The sequence below is a fragment of the Coregonus lavaretus genome (assembly GCF_964263955.1).
Source record: "Coregonus lavaretus genome assembly, chromosome: 33".
Lineage (NCBI taxonomy): Eukaryota > Metazoa > Chordata > Actinopteri > Salmoniformes > Salmonidae > Coregonus > Coregonus lavaretus.
In genome coordinates this window covers 6,284,188-6,305,315 of record NC_140020.1, presented here as the reverse complement: position 1 = coordinate 6,305,315, position 21,128 = coordinate 6,284,188, and the positions used below count along the sequence as shown (strand labels likewise).

Genomic DNA, 21,128 nt, shown 5'->3' with positions numbered 1-21,128 from the left:
CAGGTACAGGCCTACATGTAGTCTACACAGCTGGCCACAGCAAGGGTCCATGCTATCCGGAATCCTTGGTACTTCCCTACCTCATTTGAAGTTTACATTTAAAATGGTTAAGGTAAGAGTTAAGGTTAGGAGTAGGGGTTAAGGTTAGGGTTTAGTGTAGGGACGTCCCAATGATCCCGTATAGCAATCCTGTGCGTGCTGTCTCCATCGCGCGCTCGAGACGTCGAAGTACAGAACATGCGCACAGTAGCATCCGCGGTGGAGTTTCATTCATACACAAAGCCTCAAAATAGCAGGTTGTTGTTTTCTAACAAGGCCATCCACATTCGTTTTTTCCTACATTGATTGCCGCTTTTTGCGGTTTATTAGGGCACAAGGAATAGAAGCCATAAAATGAAGAAACGTTATGTGGACGCAAGCAAGCTACGGAAAATGAAAAAGATAAAAATTACGGAGGAGATATCTGAAAGGTATAGTGAGGTGACGCATCGACCGTGCCGTTGCTTTTGTTGTTGCTAGGCTTTGTGTAATGCGCATCTTCGTCATTCTCACCTGATGTCTATTTTTATCACAATAATTGCTTCTTCACTTTAGCTTAGTCTTGGACGCTGTAGGATATGGAAAAGGACATTGTGGTTGCTAAATAGGCCTACAAACATTATAGCAGAGTCAACTTGAAAAAGAAGCCAATGCTACTTGATTTGGGTAGTTGTTACGGAAGGCTAGCCAACGCGAGCTATCGGACTATTTTATCATAGCCTACCATATGATGAGTTTTTGCGGGTTGTGCGCAGACACAATACATGATTCAGTCTATCTTCTCTCATTTGAAGGCTAACCATTAAATTATGCTACAATAATCAGAATTATTATTATTAAAAATTATTATTATTATTATTATTATTATTATTATTATTATTATTATTATGTGCTCTCACTTTTAATAGATATAGGCCTACTTAAACCTATTCATGCAATATTGGCTTACGACCAGGTAGCCATTTCAAGCATTTAATTACAGACAGACCCAATAGAGAATTCGCAATGTCCCCTTTGTGACGAGACAAAGCGCTGAGGAATGTTCAGTTTATGAATGCACTAACTGTAAGTTGCTCTGGATAAGCGCGTCTGCTAAAATGACTAAAATGTACATTTCAGTTGAGCTCTTTTGGTACCCAGTATCGCGGATGAAACGTTGTCATGGTTACCAAACAAAAAGGGGGCGATGTAAGGATGTATGGAGGTGTCGAGCGCACGAACAAAGGAGTTGTTCAAAACAAGACATGAGTGTAGCCTATAACGAGAGAATGTAGGCGTTATCTTATCCAAGTGTCTCGTTTCTCTAAGATGATAGCCTATAGAAAACTAGGATATATTCCCAAATGTAAAATAATGTAATGAATCATGATTTAGTGATTACAATATTTGCCTAATTGAGATGAATCCCTATATGAGTATGCGATCACCTAATTTAATGAAGCTTTATATGCATAAGACGGTTTATTATATTTAATTAAGCAAGACTTCAAAATGTTTTTCACACCTTTTACATGAAAGTAACTTTGTCTTACAGTTGTGTGGTTTTCTGTTAGGAACAGTATCTTTCACAGTTTGTCAATATTCCTGCCAAATGCATTATAATAACGGGCTTAGGCCTATATCATGAGAAATAAGCTACATTTAGCTCTTCCAGTAGATAGAGATTTTTTTTAAACCTTCAATCACAGATCATCAGCATTACATTTTTACCATTATTTCAATACAATTATAACACACACATTTTACATAAGAAGAGTTTATTTCCAAAAAGCTATATTCACCAATTTTTCACACGTGTTTTTCATCAGAAATTAATGCTTATGGGTACCAGTGTGTAAAATATTACTGTCCTCTTAGATGTGTATTATAATTGATTTTGTTGCAAAACACTACACTGAGTATACAAAACATTAAGAACACCTGCTCTTTCCATGACATAGACTAACTAGGTGAATCCAGGTGAAAGCTATGATCCCTTATTGATGTCATTTGGTAAATCCACTTCAATCAGTGTAGATGAAGGGGAGGAGACGGGTTATTAAATTATTTTTAAGCCTTGAGACAATTGAGACATGGATTGTGTATGTGTGCCATTCAGAGGGTGAATAGACAAGACAAAATATTTAAGTGCCTTTGAACGGGGTATGGTAGTAGGTGCCAGGCGCACCATTTTGTGTCATGAACTGCAACGCTACTGGGTTTTTCACGCTCAACAGTTTCCCGTGCGTATCAAGAATGGTCCACCACCCAAAGGACATCCAGCCAACTTGACACAACTGTGGGAAGCATTGGAGTCAACATGGGCCAGCATCCCTGTGGAACGCTTTCTACACCTTGTAGAGTCCATGCCCTAACGAATTAAGGCTGTTCTGAGGGCAAAGGGGTGTGATGTTCCTAATGTTTGGTATACACAGTGTACAGTGCATTCGGAAAGCATTCAGACCTTTTGACTTTTTCCACATTTTGTTACGTTACAGCCTTATTCTAAAATTGATTAAATACATGTTTTTCCTCATCAATCTACACACAATACCCCATAATGGCAAAGCGAAAATAGGTTTTTAGACATTTTTGCAAATGTATATATATATAAAAAAAAAATCTGAAACTTGATCATCCTTGAGATGTTTCTACAACTTGATTGTAGTCCACCTGTGGTAAATTCAATTGTTTGGACATGATTTGGAAAGGCACACACATTTTTACATTTACATTTGAGTCATTTAGCAGATGCTCTTATCCAGAGCGACTTACAGTTAGTGCATACATTTTTTTTTTTCATACTGGCCCCACGTGGGAAACGAACCCACAACCCTGGCATTGCAAGCGCCATGCTCTACCAACTGAGCTACACGGGGCCCACACACCTGTCTATATAAGGTCCCACAGTTGACAGTGCATGTCAGAGCAAAAACCAAGCCATGAGGTTGAAGGAATTGTCCGTAGAGCTCCGAGACAGGATTGTGTTGAGGCACAGATCTGGGGAAGGGTACCAAAACATTTCTGCAGCAATGAAGATCCCCAAGAGCACAGTGGCCTCCATCATTCTTAAATGGAAGAAGTTTGGAACCACCAAGACTCTTCGTAGCCCTGGCCGCCAGGCCAAACTAAGCAATCTGGGGAGCAGGGCTTTGGTCAAGGAGGTGACCAAGAACCCGATGGTCCAGAGTTCCTCTGTGGAGATGGGAGAACCTTCCAGAAGGACAACCATCTCTGCAGCACTCCACCAATCAGGTCTTAATGGTAGAGTGGCCAGACGGAAGCCACTCCTCAGTAAAAGGCACATGACAGCCTGCTTGGAGTTTGCCAAAAGGCACCTAAAGGACTCTCAGACCATGAGAAACAAGATTCTCTGGTCTGATGAAACCAAGATTGAACTCTTTGGCCTGATTATCAAGCGTCACATCTGGAGGAAACCTGGCACCATCCCTATGGTGAAGCTTGGGGGTGGCAGCATCATGCTGTGGGAATGTTTTTCAGCGGCAGGGACTGGGAGACTAGTCAGGATCGAGGGAAAGATGAACGGAGCAAAGTACAGAGAGCTCCTTGATGAAAACCTGCTCCAGAGTGCTCAGGACCTCAGACTGGGGTGAAGGTTCAACTTCCAACTGGACAACGACCCTAAGCACACAACCAAGACAACGCAGGAGTGGCTTCGGGACAAGTCTCTGAATGTCTTGAACCCGATGGAACATCTCTGGAGAGACCTGAAAATAGCTGTGCAGCGACGTTCCCCATCCAACCTGACAGAGCTTGAGAGGAAAAAAACAATGTAATCAATTTTAGAATAAGACTGTAACGTAACAAAATGTGGAAAAAGTAAAGGGGTCTGAATAACATTTACATTGACATTTTAGTCATTTAGCAGACGCTCTTATCCAGAGCGACTTACAGTTAGTGAGTGCATACATTTTTCATAAATATTTCTTTCCGAATGCACAGTGAGGGAAAAAAGTATTTGATCCCCTGCTGATTTTGTACGTTTGCCCACTGACAAAGAAATTATCAGTCTATAATTTTAATGGTAGGTTTATTTGAACCGTTTTTGAACAAAAAAATACAGAAAAAGTCAAAAATGTTATAAATTGATTTGCATTTTAATGAGGGAAATAAGTATTTGACCCCCTCTCAATCAGAAAGATATCTGGCTCCCAGGTGTCTTTTATAGAGGTAACGAGCTGAGATTAGGAGCACACTCTTAAAGGGAGTGCTCCTAATCTCAGTTTGTTACCTGTATAAAAGACACCTGTCCACAGAAGCAATCAATCAATCAGATTCCAAACTCTCCACCATGGCCAAGACCAAAGAGCTCTCCAAGGATGTCAGGGACAAGATTGTAGACCTACACAAGGCTGGAATGGGCTACAAGACCATCGCCAAGCAGCTTGGTGAGAAGGTGACAACAGTTGGTGCGATTATTCGCAAATGGAAGAAACACAAAATAACTGTCATTCTCCCTTGGCCTGGGGCTCCATGCAAGATCTCACCTCGTGGAGTTGCAATGATCATGAGAACGGTGAGGAATCAGCCCAGAACTACACAGGAGGATATTGTCAATGATCTCAAGGCAGCTGGGACCACAGTCACCAAGAAAACAATTGGTAACACACTATGCCGTGAAGGACTGAAATCCTGCAGCGCCCGCAAGGTCCCCCTGCTCAAGAAAGCACATATACAGGCCCGTCTGAAGTTTGCCAATGAACATCTGAATGATTCAGAGGAGAACTGGGTGAAAGTGTTGTGGTCAGATGAGACCAAAATCGAGCTCTTTGGCATCAACTCAACTCGCCATGTTTGGAGGAGGAGGAATGCTGCCTATGACCCCAAGAACACCATCCCCACCGTCAAACATGGAGGTAACATTATGCTTTGGGGGTGTTTTTCTGCTAAGGTGACAGGACAACTTCACCGCATCAAAGGGACGATGGACGGGGCCATGTACCGTCAAATCTTGGGTGAGAACCTCCTTCCCTCAGCCACGTCATTGAAAATGGGTCGTGGATGGGTATTCCAGCATGACAATGACCCAAAACACACGGCCAAGGCAACAAAGGAGTGGCTCAAGAAGAAGCACATTAAGGTCCTGGAGTGGCCTACCCAGTCTCCAGACCTTAATCCCATAGAAAATCTGTGGAGGGAGCTGAAGGTTCGAGTTGCCAAATGTCAGCCTCAAAACCTTAATGACTTGGAGAAGATCTGCAAAGAGGAGTGGGACAAAATTCCTCCTGAGATGTGTGCAAGCCTGGTGGCCAACTACAAGAAACGTCTGACCTCTGTGATTGCCAACAAGGGTTTTGCCACCAAGTACTAAGTCATGTTTTGCAGAGGGGTCAAATACTTATTTCCCTCATTAAAATGCAAATCAATTTATAACATTTTTGACATGCGTTTTTCTGGATTTTGTTGTTGTTATTCTGTCTCTCACTGTTGAAATAAACCTACCATTAAAATTATAGACTGATCATGTCTTTGTCAGTGGGCAAACGCACAAAATCAGCAGGGGATCATCTTTTTTCCCTCACTGTTTATCCATTGTTTAGCTGGAATGGAATATTCATATCCTGTATATCATATCAGTTCAACACATAAAAAATCTACCATCATGCTATAGTGTTTGGTTAGAGTTAGGTCTGGTTCCAAATGGCACCCTATTCCCTTTACAGTGCACTACTTTTGACCAGAGCCCAGATCTCATATTACTGTACTGATTCATTTCATTAAATATATATATTTGTAAAATATGATGTCACAAATGTATCATTTGTACAGCTCGTTACAAAAAATGTAATTATTTGTCACATTTGACGGTGTAAAACCTTGCAGTGCTACCTTTTTGAGTGGGATATATCTGTTTTCTTCTACAAAATATGATTGTTTCATTTCATAGAGACAAACAATCTAGTGATAAGTTTCAAACAAATACATATCTGTAATTAACAACCCCATGCCATGATTAGATAGTGAAAAAACACACAAGTCTCTTTCCTAAGTTCTTTAAGTGAGCATGTAGCTCAGTTGGTAGAGCATGGCGTTTGCAACGCCAGGGTTGTGGGTTAAATTCCCACGGGGAGCCAGTATGAAAAAAATATAAATTAATAATGTATGCACTCACTAACTGTAAGTCGCTCTGGATAAGAGCATCTGCTAAATGACAAAAATGTAAATGTTTAAACAAAAAAAGCTAATTTACCAACATTTCTGAAAATGGATATATAGCGTTTTGGAATGAAACTCTTCATATCCTCCTCTTATGCCTGTTTTGCAGCGCTTACACCTTTCTGAAGTTTATGATCGTGTGGACTCTGGTGCTCCTGGCAGATTTTATACTGGAGTTTCGACTGGAATACCTGTGGCCCTGTTGGCTATTCTTCAGGAGTGCCTATAACACTTTCCACTGCCATGGGCTGGTGAGGACTTTATCAGTTAGGCTGTCCAAAATAGCACCCTATTCCCTGTAATATAGTGCACTACTTTTGACCAGAACCCTACTTTTCAACATAGGGCTCTGGTCAAAAGTAGTGCCCTATATTACAGGGAATAGAATGCCATCTGGGATGCAGCCTGCCCTTTAATGGTCTTCTAGACAGAAGTCAATAACAGTAAAGTATTGAGATCAAGATATTGTAGAAAATAGTTTTAGGCCTTGCAACCTGTTATATAAATGTTATAAACCTGTTATATACTGCAGCCATTGTCTTCTTGTTCGAAACCCAAGCAGACAGAATAAAATGTAGCTGTCCAACGTAGCACCAACGTAATGCACTGTTTCTCTGTTGCAGGTTATTTGTGTGGTGTTTGTTTGTGTGACGTTCACCCTGGACATGTTATGTTTCATTTTTATTCCCCTCCACTGGTTGTTCTTCGCAGCCAGCACCTATGTCTTATTCAATTACATTTGGCACACAGGTAAGCATATCAAGCCTGTTTTACAGGTAAAAAATATGTTTTGTATTGCCTAGCTGTGGAATGCCTTAGATAAGGATAATGTGGAATGTTATTTAATAGTTGTCTAACAAGTCACATGTTTCTGTAAAGAGTTTAAACAAACCATTCTGGAAATTTAGAAATCTGCCATTTATAATATAAATGATGAAAATTGACGGAATTGAAAGTTTCAACCTGTTACAGAGATTGGTTTGCTTCAACCCGTTACAGAGAAATGGAAGCGTGTTATGCTGTCACCTGATAGACTTACTGGTTTAATTTGTAAAAGCACAGTTCTGGTGGTAGCTACACTAGCTATAAACATAAGCTAGTATTTTCTCTTGGTAAGTTTTTGATGTTTTTTATAATAATTTATTTCTTCTTCTCAGAGAAAGGCATCTGTATGTCGACGGTGTCCCTGTGGGTGTCCCTGTGGGTCCTGCTGGTGTACACGGACGCTTCGCTGAGGCTCAAAGATCTGAACAACTCCCACGCCAACCTGTCTCATCTCTTCGCCGCGCACTGGTAGGTCGATTGAACACAAAGCACTTCTCACCGTATATTCACCCTCGAGCAGAATCTTCCAAACAGACCCAGATTATACGCTGTAGATCCTTTCTAAATGCCAAGGATTTTCACAACCGCTTGAATTGAGTGGGTTTAAGCTAACGTCTTAAAATCGCAATGAATCACAAGTGGCGTACTCTGCATGTGTTTGTCATCATCACAGACAATAATGTAGGCCATTATTTTATATTTCTTTTCTCTCGCTCCCTCTCCCCCAGCATTGGCTACCCTGTTGTCTATCTGGGGTTCGACACCACCTGCTACTTCACCAGCATCTTCAAGCTGCGGACGCAGAAAGCTGTGCAGAGCGAGAACAACTTTCACATGCACCTCCTGGAACAGTCCCTACCTCCGGGCCTGCAGCTTTACCCCAAGAGCATCACAGACGGCAACGGCAGTAAGTGCAGCGGAGGTTGTGCCTGCTACTCATTCACTTCTGCACTGTTTTACACTGACTGTTATGAGATGATTCCCCAACGGTAGTACTACTTTGTTGGGTAAGGCAGTTGGTTTCAGGTTAAACCCTTTAGATGGTAGTGCAGTACATAGAGAAAATGGTGCCATTTGGGACGCATATAGTGCCAAAGGAGGACATTATTAGTTAATGCTCCACTATAATGTCCCTGTGCGTGTAGGAAGCAGATAAATGTTACATCTCACTGTGAGTCCAATACTCTGTAGCTAGATATTGTCTTTGAAATATAGCCCTTTTCCTCCTGCAGACTCAAAGTGGAGGCCCAAACCTGAGTCCAGTCAGTACCAGTGTCAGAACGGTGCTGTGGCATCTGACGAGAGACTCACCGTGGAATGCCTCCAGATCCACAGCGGAGTGGAGCGGGGAGGGACCGAGAGGGGTGTGGAGGAGACAACGCTGGGAGACTCAAACCCCCAGCCGCCCCAGTCCTCAAAACCCAGAGACCCCCCCACCAACGGTGTGACAGGAGGAGGGTCGCCGGAGTCCTCGGCCACCACCGAAAATCTACCTCAGGAGGAGCAAGGCGGCAAAGTCCTGCGGGCCGCCAAAGGCTCATCCTCCTCCCCCAAAGCACGCAGGACGTCCCCCGGCGCCGCTAACATCCCTTCACCTCCTCCCACTGGCAGGGCTGAAAGGAAGCAGAAGAATGGCTCCAAAACGGTCAGCCCCAATCGGCACGCTGCAGACAAGGGCCCCGCCGCGCCAAATCCTCACGCTGACCAGATCACTAAGTAGGGACACTCCGCCGCTGTTCACTTTGGTTTCATTGGCTTTGGAGATCTACAGAGAGATGTGCATGAGAGTACGAGTGTTACTTAATCAGCTCTCTTTCTCTCTTCTTACTCTTTGCCTCTCTCTCTACCGCCCTCTCTCTCCCCCCCTCTATCTCTTTCCCCCTCTCTCCTCTACCTCTCTCCACTCCCCTTTCTCCCTCCCCCTCTCCCCCATTTCCCAGGCTGGAGCAGGAGATGAGGAGGCTGAAGGGCGAGCTACAGGCCAGCAGACAGGGTGAGCAGGAGCTGCGCAGCCACGTCTGCAACCTGACCAACAGCGAGCACAGCCTGAGGCCCGAGGTGTCTCTGCTCAGGCAGAACAATGAGTTGCTCCAGAGCAAGTGAGTGATAACAGAGCATTTTATGGTCTTTTTTTTTTTACTCGCATCGTGGCCCTAGTGCCCTGTCAGTCTGCCATACACTGCTTTTGGCTCCCCCTGCTGGTTACTAGGCAAGTTGCCTAGCGGTTAGAGCATTGGGCCAGTAACCGAAAGGTTGCTGGTTCGAATACCTGAGCCGACAAGGTGAAACATCTGTAGATGTGCCCTTGAGCAAGGCACTTAACCCTAATTTGCTCCAGGGGTTCCGTACTGCTATGGCTGACCTTGTAAAACAACACATTTCACTGCACCTATCCGGTGGATGTGACAATAAAACATTTACTATTTATAATTATCATATGCACTGACACACTTTGTTTGAAACGTTATGTCACGTCCCCCCTGTACCCCAACACCCTCCACATACGGCACTATTTCACTGAGTATTTTACTCAAGCCAGGTTTGCACAAGTAAGCTATGTGGTGTAGTACTTTGATGCAAGAATATGATTATCCTGAAATGAAATAACTAACCATGTTAAAGATGCAGTCCAGGATCTTAAGCACTTACAAATTCGTAACATATTGTACACGTTGGAATTCGAAACATTTCATACGAATTGCCAAAAAAAACAGGACGGAACATATCATACAAAATGAATGACGTAGTACCCAATTGTGCAACATTGTCGGGGACCTGTTTTGGCTCGTGAGCACTACTTTCAACACTACTGGCTGAAATTATACAAAAGCTTTGGAGAATCACATTAAGTGCTACCGAAACCTTTTTCACATTTTGAACCTTCTAACCAATTTACTGGGAATGGAATGTATTGATTCATATACACCAAGGCTGCATGCAAAACGGCACCTTATTGGGCCATAGGGCTCTGGTCAAAAGTAGTGCACTATGTAGGGAATAGGGTGCCATTTAGATGCAGACCTTTTTTCTAAGAGTGTAGGGTGGAGACAACTGTTTGCAGCTTTTAATATGATATCTGATGATCAATGCCCACCCCGGTCAGTTACTACAAGTTTAGAAAGATGGCCGCTAGACTAATTTACCAATCTAAAACATTTTAGCTGACATGGGCTAACGTGTGTGTGTGTGTGTGTGTGTGTGTGTGGGGGAGGGGGGAGGTTGATCCACAGGCCTACAAGAGGGGGCATGTGGCAGTTGCCCATCCCTGGTCTAGAACATGATGGTTTGACTCTGTGTTTCAGGATCTTGTCGCTGACCAAGACCAAGCAGAAAGACAAGCAGATCAGCGCCGTGCTAGAGAAGAAGACCAGAGCAGAGACAGAGGCCAGGCTCTCCATAGAGAAACAGCTGGCAGAACTCCAGGCTCACAAACTAGAGGAGGCGGCCATCTTAGCTCGTAGTAGTCTACCAAACAGGTATGGCACTCACTCTCTCACCTTCCGCCATTATTTTGTATTCAAATGCATATAAATGTATGACTTGTATGTAACGCAACAACCTTTACCCTCAGATGCTATTGAGCCTGCATCCCAAATGGCACCCTATTCCCTATGTAGTTCACTATTTTTGACCAGGGCACATAGGACTATGGTCAGAAGTAGTGCACACTATATACAGTGCCTTCAGAAAGTATTCATACCCCTTGACTTAATCCACATTTTGTTGTGTTACAGCCTGAATTCAAAATGGATTAAATAAAAAATAATCTCACCCATCTACACATAATACCCCATAATGGCAAATTGAAAACATGTTTTTAGAAATGTTTGCAAATGTATTGAAAATGAAATAGAGAAATCTAATTTACATAAGTATTCACACCCCTGAGTCAATACTTTGTAGAAGCACCTTTAGCAGCGATTACAGCTGTGAGTATTTCTGGGTAAGTCTCTTAAGAGCTTCCCACACCTGGATTGTTCAACATTTGCCCATTATTATTAAACAAATTCTTCAAGCTCTGTCAAATTGGTTGTTGATCATTGCTAGACAACCATTTTCAAGTCTTGTCATAGATTTTCAAGTAGATTTAAGTCAAAACTGTAACTCGGCCGCTCAGGAACATTCACTGTCTTCTTGGTAAGCAACTCCAGTGTATTAGATTATTGTCCTGTTGAAAGGAGAACTCATCTCCCAGTGTCTGGTGATAGCAGACTGAACCAGGTTTTCCTCTAGGATTTTGCCATGGACTTTGCTCTATTCCGTTTCTTTTTTATCCTGAAAACTCCCCAGTCCTTAACGATTACAAGCATACCCATAACATGATGCAGCCATCACTATACTTGAAAATAGGGAGAGTGGTACTCAGTAATGTGTTGTATTGGATTTGCCCCAAACATAACACTTTGTATTCAGGACAAAAAGTGAATTGCTTTGCCACATTCTTTTGCTGTATTATTTTAGTGGCTTGTTGCAAACAGGATGCATGTTTTGGAATACAATACAGGCTTCCTTCTTTTCACTCTGTCAATTAGGTTAGTATTGTGGAGTAACTACAATGTTGTTGATCCATCCTCAGTTTTCTTCTATCACAGCCATTAAACTCTGTAACTGTTTTAAAGTCACCATTGGCCTCATGGTGAAATCCCTGAGTGGTTTCCTTCCTCTCCAACAACTGAGTTAGGAAGGACGCCTGTATCTTTGTAGTGACTGGGTGTATTGATACACCATCCAAAGTGTAATTAATAACTTCACCATGCTCAAAGGGATATTCAATGTCTGTTTATTTTTATTTTTAACCATCTATCAATAGGTGCCCTTCTTTGCGAGGCATTGGAAAACCTCCCTGGTCTTTGTGGTTTAATCTGTGTTTGAAATTCACTGCTCAACCGAGGGACTTTACAGATAATTGTATTTGTGTGGGTACAGAGATGAGGTAGTCATTCAAAAATCATGTTAAACACTATTATTGCACACAGAGTGAGTCCATTCAACTTATTATGTGACTTGTTAAGCACATTTTTACTCCTGAAATGATTTAGGCTTGACATAACAAAGGGGTTGAATACTTATTGAGTCAAGACATTTCAGCTTTTAATTTTTTATTAATTTGTAAAAATTAAATCTCAATTTAATCCATTTGAAATTCAGGGAGTAATACAACAAAATGTGAAAAAAAGTCAAGGGGTGTGAATACTTTCTGAAGGCAGTGTATGAGTCTATGTTCCAGATCAGGGGTTCTCAAACTTCTCAAACTTTCTGGGGTCAAAGAAAATTCATCAGGGACAAAACACATAATCAAAACACAAATAATAGCATACAGAGTTCTTCTATGATTTCGGTAGTGCATGGCCGGACAAACCAAGTTTCGGGTCCTGGGAAGGAACATTTTAAAGGCCTGCCTCTTGGTATCGGTGAGAACATTTTGCAGTTTTCAAGCTGAAATTATAGTGCATTTATGTATTGAGAAGGATTCAATACAAGAGGGTATTGAGTTGAAAAAAAAATAGAATTGGTGGAGACTGTGGATACCAATAACCCTGTGAGCCTCCCAGGTCCATGTTGCCCAGGGTTAAGAACATCAATTGTAGATTAATAATATTGCATTGTATTGTATTGCACCCTCTAAAGTTATTCGGATCGCTTGGCCAAAATTAATTTAATCTGTTGTTGTTAGTAATATTCATTTTAAAAAATGAAATGTATTTTTTTTTTCGAGATCTGAACACAGACCTCCTGCAGTACCTCCGCAGACCCCCTGAGAACCCCTGCTCCAGATCATGCCTAATTTCACCAATACTTGCCTTCTTTCTTTTATTTGCTGTACTATTAACTTTCTTTTCATTGCAGCCTGTAACAACAATCATAGTAAAAAAGCATAATAATTAGTGAAGAATAATACAGATGGATTTCAAAATGCCTCCCAAAAAATGATAAAATCGCTTGCTGTCGATGATGTCATGTTTCTTTGTGTTTTGACTTCCCCACCTCCCCAACCCCACAAATATGCAGCACCTCTCTGACCACCTGAAACAAAACATCTACTATTCTCTCTATTTTCCATCACACTAGGCAGGAACACTCTGTGACCCTAATGTTAAGGAAAAAGGAAAAAGATCTAGAGACAGAGTACAAACAACTGCAGCTGGAGAGTCAAGGGAAAGAGGGGCGTGTGATAGCTCTAGTGAATGAAGTGGAGGTAAAAAAGAAATACTACTCTTTCACATTGGTGGGTTCCGTACGAATGTACGTGTCGAGGTTGTGAGTTTTCACGTCTTGCTCATTGTTGAAGTGATACTCTGTTGTCTTGTGTTTTTGGATATGCCGTTTTGTAGACTTGTTGCAAGTGACTATCTGTGTCATTATTTGTGTTTGTGGATTTGAGTAGCAGGAAATGGTGTTTGGGCCAGTGCTTTGAGGACTTTCAGATCATCAGTTTTTTTGTGTTGGCCTGAACACAACGTACTGTAACGTGGGCACTTTGTCTTTGCATTGATCAATACTGTATTCTAACTGTATTCGTTCCACATATATTTTATATCTTGTCGTTTGTGATTATTGTTTTTTTGTGGTGACATATACTCCATGAAGCATGCAGACATTGCAGAGGCAGAAGCCAAGTCTTTCATAAAACATTGTACATCTTAAAGTTAATTCTTCATAGGTTACTAGTTAGTTATTTAGTAATACAACCCAATACAACTGTTACTCCCTCCACTTAACTTTAAAAACCAATTTTAACAAAAAACCCTGCATTTTAAAATAAATTATTCAGCTCACATTGTTTTTTGAATGGCTGGCCATCCACCAATCCACCATCACTGTTGGAAATGAATATTGTTGTCATGTGGTGCGTTGGTTCCCTAACTGGGGAAACTGGGTTTCTAATGAGGGCATTGCAATTCTTCAGCACACAAAAAGTAGTATAAAACAAAATAAATGCATTCTACAAGTTTGGGGAACCAAAGCACATCCTGTTAAAAGCAAGGAGTACCTCAGAATGACTGCTGGACCACCAGGGTCATGTTCAGTAGGACACATGGTTTAAAACGTTTTCAAACTGAAAACGAAACCAATCATTTCTTATTGGACAACTCCAGGCAGAACCACCCCGTTACACTCAGTTTTCTCCTGTTTCGTGCCTACTGAACACTGCCCAGTTAGTCCACACTCCTGTGTTAGCCTGGCATCCAAACTGAATTTGCTACGTTTCACCATCGTTTCGCTTTACAACAACAGTGAAACATAGCAAAATCCATTTGGGTGCCAGCCAGTCTGCTTCTATGTAGCCCTGGGGCTATTGCGAGTTTCTCTCTCCTTGATCCCATCCCAGGCCCTTGGGAAGTATCGTTGTGTGGAACAGGAGGAACAGGACGTGCTGCTCTCCGCCTTGTCGGGCCTACAGGACAAGGCTCAGCACCTGGAGTACAACCTGAGCGCCGAGACGCGCATCAAACTGGACCTATTCTCAGCCCTGGGAGACGCCCGCAGGCAGCTGGAGATAGCACAAGGTCCCCCTCCCCATTTATGTTAAAGCTCTATCGAATTATGTTATAGTTCTATAGAATTATGTTATAGCTTTGTATAATTATGTTATAGCTCTATAGAATTATGTTATAGCTCTATAGAATTATGTTATAGCTCTATAGAATGTTATAGCTCTATAGAATTATGTTATAGCTTTATAGAATTATGTTAGAGCTCTATAGAATTATGTTATAGCTCTAGAATTATGTTATAGATTTATAGAATTATGTTATAGATTTATAGAATTATGTTATGGATTTATAGAATTATGTTATAGCTCTATAGAATTATGTTATAGCTCTATAGAGTTATGTTATAGCTCTATAGAATTATGTCATAGATTTATAGAATTATGTTATAGCTCTATAGAATTATATTAGAGCTCTATAGAATTATGTTATAGCTCTAGAATTATGTTATAGATTTATAGAATTATGTTATAGATTTATAGAATTATGTTATGGATTTATAGAATTATGTTATAGCTCTATAGAATTATGTTAGAGCTCTATAGAATTATGTTATAGCTTTATAGAAATATGTTATATCTCTATAGAATTATGTTATAGATTTATAGAATTATGTTATAGCTTTTATAGAATGTTATACCTCTATAGAATTATGTTATAGCTTTATAGAATTATGTTATAGCTTTATAGAATTATGTTATAGATTTATATAATTATGTTATAGCTTTATAGAATGTTATAGCTTTATAGAATTATGTTATAGGTCTATAGAATTATGTTATAGCTCTATAGAATTATGTTATAGCTCTATATAATTATGTTATAGCTCTATAGAATTATGTTATAGCTTTATAGAATTATGTTATAGCTCTATAGAATTATGTTATAGCTCTATAGAATGTTATAGCTCTATAGAATTATGTTATAGCTTTATAGAATTATGTTATAGCTTTATAGAATGTTATAGCTCTATAGAATTATGTTAGAGCTCTATAGAATTATGTTATAGCTCTATATAATTGTTATAGATTTATAGAATTATAGAATTATGTTATAGCTTTATAGAATGTTATAGCTCTGTAGAATTATGTTATAGCTCTATAGAATTATGTTATAGATTTATAGAATTATGTTATAGCTTTATAGAATGTTATAGCTCTGAAGAATTATGTTAGAGCTCTATAGAATTATGTTAGAGCTCTATAGAATTATGTTATAGATTTATAGAATTATGTTATAGCTTTATATAATGTTATAGCTCTATAGAATTATGTTAGAGCTCTATAGAATTATGTTAGAGCTCTATATAATTATGTTAGAGCTCTATAGAATTATGTTATAGCTCTATAGAATTATGTTATAGCTCTATAGAATTATGTTATAGCTCTATAGAATTATGTTATAGCTCTATGGAATTATGTTATAGCTTTATAGAATTATGTTATAGGTCTATAGAATTATGTTATAGCTCTATAGAATTATGTTATAGCTCTATAGAATTATGTTATAGCTCTATAGAATTATGTTATAGCTTTATAAAATTATGGTATAGCTTTAGAGAATGTTATAGCTCTATAGAATTATGTTAGAGCTCTATAGAATTATGTTATAGCTCTATAGAATTATGTCATAGATTTATAGAATTATGTTAGAGCTCTATAGAATTATGTTATAGCTCTATAGAATTATGTTATAGATTTATAGAATTATGTTATAGCTCTATAGAATTATGTTATAGCTCTATAGAATTATGTTATAGCTCTATAGAATTATGTTATAGCTTTATAGAATTATGTTATAGCTCTATATAATTATGTTAGAGCTCTATATAATTATGTTAGAGCTCTATAGAATTATGTTATAGATTTATAGAATTATGTTATAGCTCTATAGAATGTTATAGCTCTATAGAATTATGTTATAGCTCTAGAATTATGTTATAGCTTTATAGAATGTTAGAGCTCTATAGAATTATGTTATAGATTTATAGAATTATGTTATAGCTCTATAGAATGTTATAGCTCTATAGAATTATGTTATAGCTTTATAGAATTATGTTATAGCTTTATAGAATGTTATAGCTCTATAGAATTATGTTAGAGCTCTATAGAATTATGTTATAGCTCTATAGAATTATGTTATAGCTTTATAGAATGTTATAGCTCTGTAGAATTATGTTATAGCTCTATAGAATTATGTTATAGATTTATAGAATTATGTTATAGCTTTATAGAATGTTATAGCTCTGTAGAATTATGTTAGAGCTCTATAGAATTATGTTATAGCTCTATAGAATTATGTTATAGCGCTATAGAATTATGTTATAGCTTTATAGAATTATGTTATAGGTCTATAGAATTATGTTAGAGCTCTATAGAATTATGTTATAGCTCTATAGAATTATGTTATAGCTCTATAGAATTATGTTATAGCTTTATAAAATTATGTTATAGCTTTAGAGAATGTTATAGCTCTATAGAATTATGTTATAGCTCTATAGAATTATGTTATAGCTCTATAGAATTATGTTATAGCTCTATAGAATTATGTTATAGCTCTAAATTATGTTATAGCTCTATAGAATTATGTTATAGCTCTATAGAATTATGTTATAGCTCTATAGAATTATGTTATAGCTTTATAGAATTATGTTAGAGCTCTATATAATTATGTTAGAGCTCTATATAATTATGTTAGAGCTCTATATAATTATGTTAGAGCTCTATAGAAGTATGTTATAGATTTATAGAATTATGTTATAGCTCTATAGAATGTTATAGCTCTATAGAATTATGTTATAGATTTATAGAATTATGTTATAGCTTTATAGAATTATGTTATAGCTCTATAGAATTATGTTAGAGCTCTATATAATTATGTTATAGCTCTATATAATTATGTTATAGCTCTATAGAATTATGTTATAGCTCTATCGAATTATGTTATAGCTCTATAGAATTATGTTAGAGCTCTATAGAATTATGTTATAGATTTATAGAATTATGTTATAGCTCTATAGAATGTTATAGCTCTATAGAATTATGTTATAGATTTATAGAATTATGTTATAGCTCTATATAATTATGTTATAGCTCTATATAATTATGTTATATCTCTATAGAATTATGTTATAGCTTTAACGAATTATGTTATAGCTCTATCGAATTATGTTATAGCTCTATAGAATTATGTTAGAGCTCTATATTAATTATGTTAGAGCTCTATAGAATTATGTTATAGCTCTATAGAATTATGTTATAGCTCTATAGAATTATGTTATAGCTCTATAGAATTATGTTATAGCTCTATAGATTTATGTTATAGCTCTATGGAATTATGTTATAGCTTTATAGAATTATGTTATAGGTCTATAGAATTATGTTATAGCTCTATAGAATTATGTTATAGCTCTATAGAATTATGTTATGGCTCTATAGAATTATGTTATAGCTTTATAAAATTATGGTATAGCTTTAGAGAATGTTATAGCTCTATAGAATTATGTTAGAGCTCTATAGAATTATGTTATAGCTCTATAGAATTATGTCATAGATTTATAGAATTATGTTAGAGCTCTATAGAATTATGTTATAGCTCTATAGAATTATGTTATAGCTTTATAGAATTATGTTAGAGCTCTATAGAATTATGTTATAGCTTTATAGAATTATGTTATAGCTCTATAGAATTATGTTATAGCTCTATAGAATTATGTTATAGCTCTATAGAATTATGTTATAGCTTTATAGAATTATGTTATAGCTCTATATAATTATGTTAGAGCTCTATATAATTATGTTAGAGCTCTATAGAATTATGTTATAGATTTATAGAATTATGTTATAGCTCTATAGAATGTTATAGCTCTATAGAATTATGTTATAGCTCTAGAATTATGTTATATTTTTATAGAATGTTAGAGCTCTATAGAATTATGTTATAGATTTATAGAATTATGTTATAGCTCTATAGAATGTTATAGCTCTATAGAATTATGTTATAGCTTTATAGAATTATGTTATAGCTTTATAGAATGTTATAGCTCTGTAGAATTATGTTATAGCTCTATAGAATTATGTTATAGATTTATAGAATTATGTTATAGCTTTATAGAATGTTATAGCTCTGTAGAATTATGTTAGAGCTCTATAGAATTATGTTATAGCTCTATAGAAATATGTTATAGCTCTATAGAATTATGTTAGAGCTCTATAGAATTATGTTATAGCTTTATAGAATTATGTTATAGCTCTATAGAATTATGTTATAGATTTATAGAATTATGTTATAGCTTTATAGAATGTTATAGCTCTGTAGAATTATGTTAGAGCTCTATAGAATTATGTTATAGCTCTATAGAAATATGTTATAGCTCTATAGAATTATGTTAGAGCTCTATAGAATTATGTTATAGCTCTATAGAATTATGTTATAGCTCTATAGAATTATGTTATAGCTTTATAAAATTATGTTATAGCTTTAGAGAATGTTATAGCTCTATATAATTATGTTATAGCTCTATAGAATTATGTTATAGCTCTATAGAATTATGTTATAGCTCTATAGAATTATGTTATAGCTTTATAGAATTATGTTAGAGCTCTATAGAATTATGTTATAGCTCTATAGAATTATGTTATAGATTTATATAATTATGTTATAGCTCTATAGAATGTTATAGCTCTATAGAATTATGTTATAGATTTATAGAATTATGTTAGAGCTCTATAGAATTATGTTAGAGCTCTATAGAATTATGTTATAGATTTATAGAATTATGTTATAGCTCTATAGAATGTTATAGCTCTATAGAATTATGTTATAGATTTATAGAATTATGTTATAGCTTTATAGAATTATGTTAGAGCTCTATATAATTATGTTATAGCTCTATAGAATTATGTTATAGCTCTATAGAATTATGTTATATCTCTATAGAATTATGTTATAGCTTTAACGAATTATGTTATAGCTCTATCGAATTATGTTATAGCTCTATAGAATTATGTTAGAGCTCTATAGAATTATGTTATAGATTTATAGAATTATGTTATAGCTCTATAGAATGTTATAGCTCTATAGAATTATGTTATAGCTCTATAGAATTATGTTATAGCTCTATAGAATTATGTTATAGCTTTATAGAATGTTAGAGCTCTATAGAATTATGTTATAGCTCTATAGAATTATGTTATAGCTCTATAGAATTATGTTATAGCTCTGTAGAATTATGTTATAGCTCTATATAATTATGTTATAGCTTTATAGAATTATGTTATAGCTCTATAGAATTATGTTATAGCTCTATAGAATTATGTTATATTTGTATAGAATTATGTTATAGCTCTATAGAATTATGTTATAGCTCTAGAATTATGTTATAGCTCTATAGAATTATGTTATAGCTCTATATAATTATGTTATAGCTCTATAGAATTATGTTATAGCTCTATAGAACTGTTATAGCTCTATATAGCATTGCTTTAGCCGATTGCCAACATCAGTTATACGCGTGTAGCTTGAAATTTCGCTTAAATCGTGCATTGATATCAATGGAAGATTTGCTTGAATGTTCCCGTTATATGCCCAATTATTATGTGAGGATTTGGCATTGTAAGGAGAGTTTAGCTACAGTAATTCAGTGACTTCATAAATCATTATTATTATTTATTTGTGTCTATGACTCCTCCGTCGCTTATCGCGCCTCTACTGTACCTCTGTCCCACAGGAAAAGTACTCAAGCAGGATAAGGAGATTGGCGAGATGAAACGGAAGATCGCCGAGGTCATGGCCGTCAGTCCCGGCATGTCCTTCATGACGCCACGGCCCGCCGTACCGCAGTACCTCACCAAGTTCCTCAACTCAGAGCGCTATGTGCTCAACCCACGGGCGCTGATGTACCAGTGTCTTAAGAAATAAGAATCCATCACGGCCTGTTGAAAACATGCGGTAGACCATCTTAAGCATTCTCTATCTCCTAGAGGGACGGAGAGCACCCAAGAGACTTCCTGGATGTGGCGATGATATCACAGTGCTCAATGACATTCTCTGTCTCAAGGATTTGTATACAGTAGTTCTCACAAAACATAAACTGTCAGATGATTACCTTCTCAGTAATCCTCCATAAATCATTGGCGAGGTGAGAAACAAAATGCCTTTGTCTGCTTCGCAGGTGCTTAATTCACAAGGCACATATTCCTGTCTTTCCTCTGAAGAAGTATTTGAATTCAGAGGACTTGTGAGATTACTGATGCCGACGGTGATGTGTAAATGTGATGTTGAGCTCCCTTGGCTACAGTAAATATCACATTTCATAGGTGCTCGTCCGTTAGGACACTATTGGCTTTTCAATTCAGAATCATGGCACAATGAACCGTGTAATGTGATTTGGGTCGAGCAAGACTAGGTTGGAAGAGATTGGCTGGACTGTCTGAGCTCACCTTAGCAACTCTTTGTCCTTATATTGTTGTTTTGGGTTTCTCTCCTATTAATTTGCCTTATATTGACGGGCAACGTTTATTCAATGCATGTATTGCCAGTGGGCAAACCCCTGGCCTTGATTATCAACCTTTGGGTCCTTTGGACAGTGTCTCTTCAAGACAAAGGATGATCAGG

At 37.3% G+C, this 21,128-nt stretch overlaps 1 protein-coding gene across 1 annotated transcript; it reads left to right on the top strand.

The window, feature by feature from the left end:
• Positions 1–387: 387 nt before the first annotated feature.
• On the top strand, positions 388–20,432 carry LOC311108275 (macoilin; the record flags this gene model as incomplete). The annotated part of the gene is made up of 11 exons (XM_084150897.1): positions 388–470; positions 6,305–6,446; positions 6,819–6,945; positions 7,353–7,488; positions 7,749–7,927; positions 8,253–8,736; positions 8,961–9,119; positions 10,323–10,496; positions 13,090–13,216; positions 14,351–14,528; positions 20,242–20,432. The coding sequence occupies exons 1-11, from the start codon at positions 394–396 to the stop codon at positions 20,430–20,432; spliced, it is 1,974 nt and encodes a 657-aa protein (XP_084007023.1). The 5' UTR covers positions 388–393.
• Positions 20,433–21,128: the final 696 nt, after the last annotated feature.